The sequence below is a fragment of the Anopheles aquasalis genome, chromosome 2 (genome assembly GCF_943734665.1).
Source record: "Anopheles aquasalis chromosome 2, idAnoAquaMG_Q_19, whole genome shotgun sequence".
In the NCBI taxonomy this organism is placed as follows: Eukaryota; Metazoa; Arthropoda; class Insecta; order Diptera; family Culicidae; genus Anopheles; species Anopheles aquasalis.
In genome coordinates, this window is record NC_064877.1 from 44,340,001 (window position 1) to 44,347,281 (window position 7,281).

A 7,281-nucleotide genomic window follows, 5' to 3' on the forward strand; every position below is an offset into this window, starting at 1 on the left:
AACGAAGCGTCCTTATTTCCACAACAAAATCGGTGAAATTTGCGTTGATCTCAAGAGAAAACCTGTTCGTGGAACGGCAGCATATCGTCTTTGGTCGTACAGTTGTAGCGAGACAGTGAGCAAATAGGCAAATATTACACAATTCGTGCACGGGATCGGAATAAAACCAGGTTTGGCGTGTGTGTTTTTGTGCGTGCGTGCGTGTGTGCCTTTGTGCGCGCCAAGAATCCAGTTGCCTTTTTTGTCGAGGATGATGTGATCATTTCCTAAACATGGCCTTTTCGACTGGAAAGTAAGGGCTTGCGTAAGTGGAACCACCTAAAACCCAGTGTTTAATCGTTGTCGCATTTCGCTTGTTTTCATGTCGCGCACTTCGCGCACCACACGCAGATACCCAGCGGTGCGTTTGTCGGATATCGATGGTTTGGTTCCGGAAAATGTTCTCGACTCATCGAGCGGGAACAAGCTGATCGAGTATATACGCAACCAGGATGGCAAATCTAGGAGACCCCGGCTGAACGTGCTGTTCGATGATGATGACAACCAAATACGGTTTCAGTTCGATAAGCTACCAGCACCAGCGAGCCCGAAGTCACCAGCGAAGGCGATCCCATCAGCAGCATCAGCTAGAGGCAGCGAAGCGGATGCTGATGAGATTGTTGTTGCCACCGAAGCTCCGGCCGTGCCCAATTCAGTGAACACAATCATCCACAATGAAAACAGAGTGCCATCGTTTTTGAGCCCTCGTCGTAGCAATGCCACGAGCCAACAGCAGCTGCGATCACCTTCCATCGCGGTCACGTCTCCGGGCAGAAGCAGTCCATTCCGGTCACGGATTGCCCAATCGTCCAGATTGGCATCGGATCTCGAACGTAAAGCACTGCTGAAGGGAACTCAGCGTTCGAATGATTTAAAAATGGAAAAAATGCGCCAAATCGCTTCGAGTACGCCGCTCAATGGCCAGAACCACCAGGATCGTGCTGTCAGCGGTTTCATGAGTCTCAGTAAAAGCATATCTCCCATTCCGGAACTAAGCCCAAACGAATTGGATGCGCCCGATCGACAGGCGACGGAGCTTGGCGGTGTCCGCTCCTCTCCTAATTGTCGCTCTCCGTCACCGCCAGCTTCTCCCCATTGTCGCTCTCCGTCACTGCCAGCAGCTCCCCAACGTCACTCCCCGGCACCAGGTTCTCCTCTGCGGCGTATCAATGTGATCGTACCGGCCACCCAAGACCAAGCTGATGGCATTGCTGTTCTACCGAACGATATCCTTGCTTCGCCACCTCGTGGGGAGCAAGTGATCGTCATTCCAGAAACCCCCAGTCCAGTACACCGAAGTCAACAACCAATCTCAACGCCTCTCAGCGGCTTGCTACTCGCCCGCAGATCGTCATCTCCGCGGTCTGCAGTGCGCCGGACGCTACTGGTCGAGAGAAGGGACGATGGTTGCTCGACACCGCTCCGATCCATTCTCAAGCGAGAATGTGAATCGAGCTCCGACACGTCCATCAAACATGTCAGTTTCGCTGAGCACAGGAATGAAGTTCGACAATTGTCCCCGGCTTACGCCCGCTCGCCGATAAGTTCGGACATTACATCTGATGAGAGCGAGGACGAGGATCAACGTAACAACGAACCCGGCGTGTTCTCCAAAGCGCCGGATAAGCGATCCATTACGAGTATTGCTCCGGAAGCGCGGAAAACGTTAGATAACGTACCAACAGCGGACAAGCATGTGGAAGCAGCTGGTGAAGTACGAGCACAACCAGCTGCCGGTGAGCTGCAAGCGACTGCCACCGATCACGAAGAAGAATGCCGTGCGAACAGGGTCCAATCGCCGGATATTAGTAGACGCTGTAACGAAACACATGATAACAGTTGCCCGGAATCGCACGCTAACGTCGAAACGCCTCCGGAATCATCTACCGTCAACATCGTCCCGCGGTCGGACACTGCCGAGCAACCTATTAGTCGCACGATAGAAACAGCGGAAGCCCTGCGGTCAGCGAATCGGACCAATCGCAATACGATAAACATGATAATGGAGGAATGGGAAACCGATGAAATGCCGAGCATCAACGCTGCGGAGCATCTCGAGCCGGAAACGCGTGCACAGCGGTCCACCTCACCCAACACGGAACCCATTCCAATCACCAACATCGATACACCGCGACCTCTTCTGCACGAGATTTTCGATCCGCCGTCGGAATTCTGCGATCAGACCGATGCGTCCGATCCTCCCGAGACCGATCCTCTCGCAACCGAACCTCCCACCACTGTTGCCGAACCGTCCGCCAATGCTGAATGTCCCAATAACAATGTGCCACCGAGTCAAGATGGTGAGAGCTCTTCGGGCATTTCTTCGGATGGCTCTCCTCCACTCGAATCGCATGCCATGGAGGATGAGAATAATGGTGCCGTAGCACGTGTACCGTTTAATGCCGCCATGCGTATCATGAGCGTCAACTCACCGCACGATCATATCTCGATGAATATGCTCGCTGCCGTCGACGAAATACATAGGTCACAGAGCAGCCTCGTGCCCAACGAGTCAGTGGCACCGAACCGGCAGTCCGAAGGTGAACGCCGTACGTTGGTATTGCCACGGAAGCGATCCACCTTGGCTGTGGTCAATCCGGATACAGTATCCTACTTCAAGGTGATCGAGAAGACGTGCGCTCGCAAGCTGTCCAAAAAGCTGAAACCGGGCAAGCAGCGTAGAAAGCTGTTCGATAAAGAGGTGGGCGACGGTTGCTTGGGAGACAAGAACGATGACGAACTGAGTGAACTTCCACCGTCACCGGCACTAAAACCGGGACCGCTGGCCGATGCCACTGAGGATGTAAGCTCTCCGCAAATAACTTGTCCTCCTGTAGCTGTCTATCTTCAACGTCTATCGAATGGAACCATCGAACGGATGATCGGGAAACAAACGGTGCCCAGTGCCACCAATCTGCCCGTGGTGGATCCGGAGCCCCCGGCGATCCTCCTCAGCAGTCCCCCGGTGATGGAAAAGCAAAATGTGGAATCCCCGGAGAAAACATCGATGTCCAGTAAAGCGGCGAAGCGCATAAAGCCCGCGAAGGGTGAGCCACGGAAGAAAAAGGTGCGATCAGATGAGACGCGACAGTTGAAGCAGCTAAAGAACGTCGCGAACGGAATCCGGCAGCAGATAGAAGAAAGCAACAGCGATGATGGCCCGCTGGTGTCCGTTTCCGGGGAAGCAGTACGGCGTAGTAATCGAAACCGGCGAGTGGCAAAGGATATTCTGAAGCGCAATCCGTTAATGGGGCAGAGCGATATACCCAACTATCGGAATCCAACGTTCAAAGATGTATGGCGGTATTACCAAGAAGCTGAAATGCAGCAGCAACCGAAGGCACCACGAGCAGCACTCAAGACAGCGAAGACAACCGAGCGAGAGCAACCGGTGCAGTCGGAACCGGTGCGAAAGAGGGGTAGGAAACCGAAACAGAAGCCGAAGATGATGAACGAGATCGACAGGGACGGCTTTCGGATTCCACTGCCACCATCATCACCATCATCCAGCACTTCCTCATCGAGCAATACGGCCAAGGAGCGTCCGCAACCTCCCTCTTCCTCCACGCTGCTCTCCCATATGGGTGCTTCACCCAATGGATTTTCACTCGATTCCGGCCTTTCGTCGGCAGGGTATGTGTCACCGACCGGGGATGAAATGGACAACCCACGACAGCCCGGCAAAAGCGCTCCACGCACACAAGACGCGGAGCCCATTCCAAGCACCAGCAGCAAAAAACCGACACAATGCTACAACGTGTCGGTCCATGAAGGAAGTACACCCGAAGACATCATGGCCGAGAAGCGGCGCGTTCTGGATTGGATGATGTTCCTCACCGAGTCCCAGAAGGAACGGCCTACCAACACTCCGGCCCCGGAGAAACTCGGCTTTCGCCATTTTTCAGTCGAACACCTGATGTTCGACCGATCCGGTGATATCGAGTACTCGTTCTACAGCTGCTCGGTGACGGACAATTTCGGATTCATCCGGATGCTGCCAAACGCCAAGAAGAAGACGTCGCGAGCCAAGGGCTGCATTCTGGTAAGTTGGCCAGCGATGGCAGATGGCGAGCGCAGTTTGCACTCAGCTGTAATCCATAATGATCCATCATCTTCTCGTTACAGCGATTCCTTATACTGAACGGTAGGGCCAAGTTCATTATCAACAACATCGAGGCGAACGCCGTTGGAGGTGATTTCTTCGTGCTACCTGCTGGTGAGTAAGCGTTTAAGGCGATCACGCGAACCCCTTTTTCTATCAGTTTTCGTAACGGGCTTCTCCGTGTTTTGGGTGTTCCTTCTCCTTACAGGCACTCGGTACCAGTTACAAAATGCATCCGAGACGACTTTGATGTTCATGATGAAAACCGCCGTACCTGCGGACTAACGGCAGCAGGATTGCAGGATCCGCCCGATCGTTTAACTTAAGACTTAGTCCAAATGGTTTACGTTTAGTTTTGGATTTACGCTGCGGTTTTTTAATAAATCATTTTTGCAAAATTGGTAACGTTCTGCTTTGCAAGAGAACTGTGTTAAAACATCGTAATTCCAACGCAATCATTCAGTTCTGTTGGGTTTTAAGAATAGCATTATAAACAATCTTGGTTTAAATGTACAAATACTGGTCAATGATTTTCCGGTTAGTGGTTAAGTCGTCTCTAAATACTTTCGGTATGTTTCTACCAATTATTTTCTTCTGTACGGACAATTTTAATGCTGTGGTACTCTACCAACTATTACTAGGAGAGAAACTTCTCGAACGCAGTTGCCCATGTTATAATGACTGACTATATTAGAGCTTGTTGCGTGCAAAATGCTAAAGGGGAAACGAACAATTAGTTTGAATTAACTAGTACCTAAGCTTTAAACATACCCTTATACATGTTGCTAAAAATAAAACTCGGCCATAAGTTTGTTGAGTTAGGTTGTAATAATATTGACTGTATTCGTGCATTTGTATAATAAATAGCAGATTGGATCCAAGGCTGCACAAGTTAATCTTTCATTAAAACGAATCCCAATGAAGCGTTTGGTAGGATTAAATTTGAGATGAATTTGTGGCGACGGTAAAAAAAAAATCCACCCGCTCGTACCACTTCATCCACCGTTAGGGCAGATAACCGCAGCACGTGCGCTCACAGTCGTCTGCCGAAAAATGTAGGACAAGTCCGCACCTGCTCGTTGTCGTTCCTGCCTCCCTCTGCACTTTGCCTGATCCGCAGTACAACCTGGCGAAGAATGTCTCATCATTATGTAACGCACGAGTGTGCCATGCCTGGACACGTGTAGCATTTCTCTCTCACACCACGCGAGTGTCGCTCACTCGCTTGTCAAACACGCTTGCTACGCTTTTCCCTCTAATTTTCCGTTCATTTTCTCTCGCGTCTGTTTGGGAGTGATCTTGAGAGTAGGACAACGAAGGAATACACCTGGGTGTTCTTCCAGACGAAGCCACAGCTTGTTTAACTCTAGACGCTCAAAATATTCGATTCCGAATTGTTACAAATTACCACAGAGCGTTGGTCTGTGAAGGGAATTCCATTGATAAAAAGGGAATCAAAACTGTGCTCAGCCTCAGCTAACAAGATCTAAAAATCAAGAAGCATCGCACACGATTAACCTTTCCGGACGGTGGAACAAAAACATGGACCAATTGGTTTAACATTCAAATACTATAACGGATCATGCCGCCACTTTAAAACTGATTTCGTAGTCAGCTTATGTAAAGCGACAGCGCGGTCAATGTTTCAAAGCACAGCGCGGGTTAAGCCCTGGCCGCTCGTAAAAAAGTTGCTCGCCTGAAATACGTGTCACCTTTACATTTTTCCACATTTTGTCTCTTTGCCCGCCATTCTCCAAATCTCCCGATGCTCAAGTTTCCAACGACGAAACACGTGACCGCACGGTCTCGACCGTCACGCACGTGTTAATGCGCTGTGCGAGGCATTAGCCTCCGGTGTCGCGTATCGGACCGCTCGCCGAACAAACGCCACCCCGACCCCCCCCCCCCCCCCCCCCGGGCTGGCTGTCACGCGGGCTGACCTCCTCGGGCCAGCCGGAACCGAAAAACGAGAGCAATGGTGCCTGGGAGTGGGTTGTCTCGGTTCGGTTCCGATAAGGGCACAACAGCTTGGCAAAGGTAACGGGCCCTCGGCCACGGCCACCTTTTTGTAGGCGAGCGCATGAGCCCGCACGAGCTCCGGAGTCCGGATATACCACGTGGTGTTACGAATACCGTCAGCATGTTTCAGTCTCGCGTCTATTACCGGGCGGCTCTATTTTGCTACTAATGGACACCGTCGGTCGGTCTGGTGGCCGTTTTGCTAATGAATTCATCTCACGCCTCCGGCGGTAATGAGCAAGCACTTTCCAGTCTAGCCTCCAGTCCCACTCCAGCTCGTTACCTTTCTCCGGGTTGCGCCCTGGTGGTCCTAGATACTTCTTGGAAGAAGGGCCTCCCAGCGCAAATGATGCTGCACGGTAATTGGATCAACCAACACCTGCTGGAGTCTCCCACGGGTTCGATTGCCCGTAGACACGTAGTATTTGGACGCTTTAATTAAACAATCGTGGCACGGCATGTGTAGGAAACCGACTTTAGCGTCTTACACAGCGATGTTTTCAGCAGAACACATCTGCACCACAGACGAGGGATGAATACCGATTGCTAGCACATTAATGTTTAACCACAAACCGAGATAAATAATCTCGGTCACTGGAGGATTTAATTCAAGCACATGGTAGCATACAGAATTAACCAAACGCAACGTGCAGATTGAAGATAGACGATTCGACTACAATCTGAGGTGCCATTCGGATGGCTGAATGGATTGTGGACAACCACGTTTACTTCCGTTGTTTATCACAGAGCCTAGACAAAAGACGAAGTAGATCATATTATGCATGCACTAGCGACCGTCCGTAATGTAGTCAAACTGTGTTATTTGCATGTTTTTGCGGCAAAAACAACTCCTTTTTCGCATAGAATTTCCACCAGAAAGTTGGACTTTAAACCCCTTTAAAGGCCATCAACTCTAAGAAAACCCCATTGTAGTATGATGAAAATATCCATTTTCCCAGGGAATACAAGCGAGTTTCAAAACAGAAACTTTGTTTAAAAAAACCTGAAACCAAAACGTCAACTTCAGTTGGAATTCCGTTCCAATCGCCGGGATTCTCAGAAGTATCGAGCTAGCAATTGCCGGGGTTCGTCTCGAGAATGAATATGGCGAATAAAGAAAA

General features: G+C 50.5%; 1 protein-coding gene across 1 annotated transcript in view; it reads left to right on the forward strand.

Moving 5' to 3' along the window:
• The window catches only part of LOC126573491 (uncharacterized), a 4,959-nt gene extending 1 nt beyond the window's left edge, over positions 1 to 4,958 (forward strand). The window contains exons 1-4 of the mRNA XM_050233656.1: positions 1 to 292; positions 391 to 4,081; positions 4,165 to 4,255; positions 4,350 to 4,958. The exon at positions 1 to 292 is cut by the window's left edge and continues 1 nt beyond it. Of these exons, the coding sequence (XP_050089613.1) occupies positions 273 to 292; positions 391 to 4,081; positions 4,165 to 4,255; positions 4,350 to 4,426 (3,879 nt within the window). The 5' untranslated portion in view covers positions 1 to 272 and the 3' untranslated portion in view covers positions 4,427 to 4,958. The remainder of the gene's footprint in view (positions 293 to 390; positions 4,082 to 4,164; positions 4,256 to 4,349) is intronic.
• The last annotated feature ends 2,323 nt before the right edge of the window (positions 4,959 to 7,281 follow it).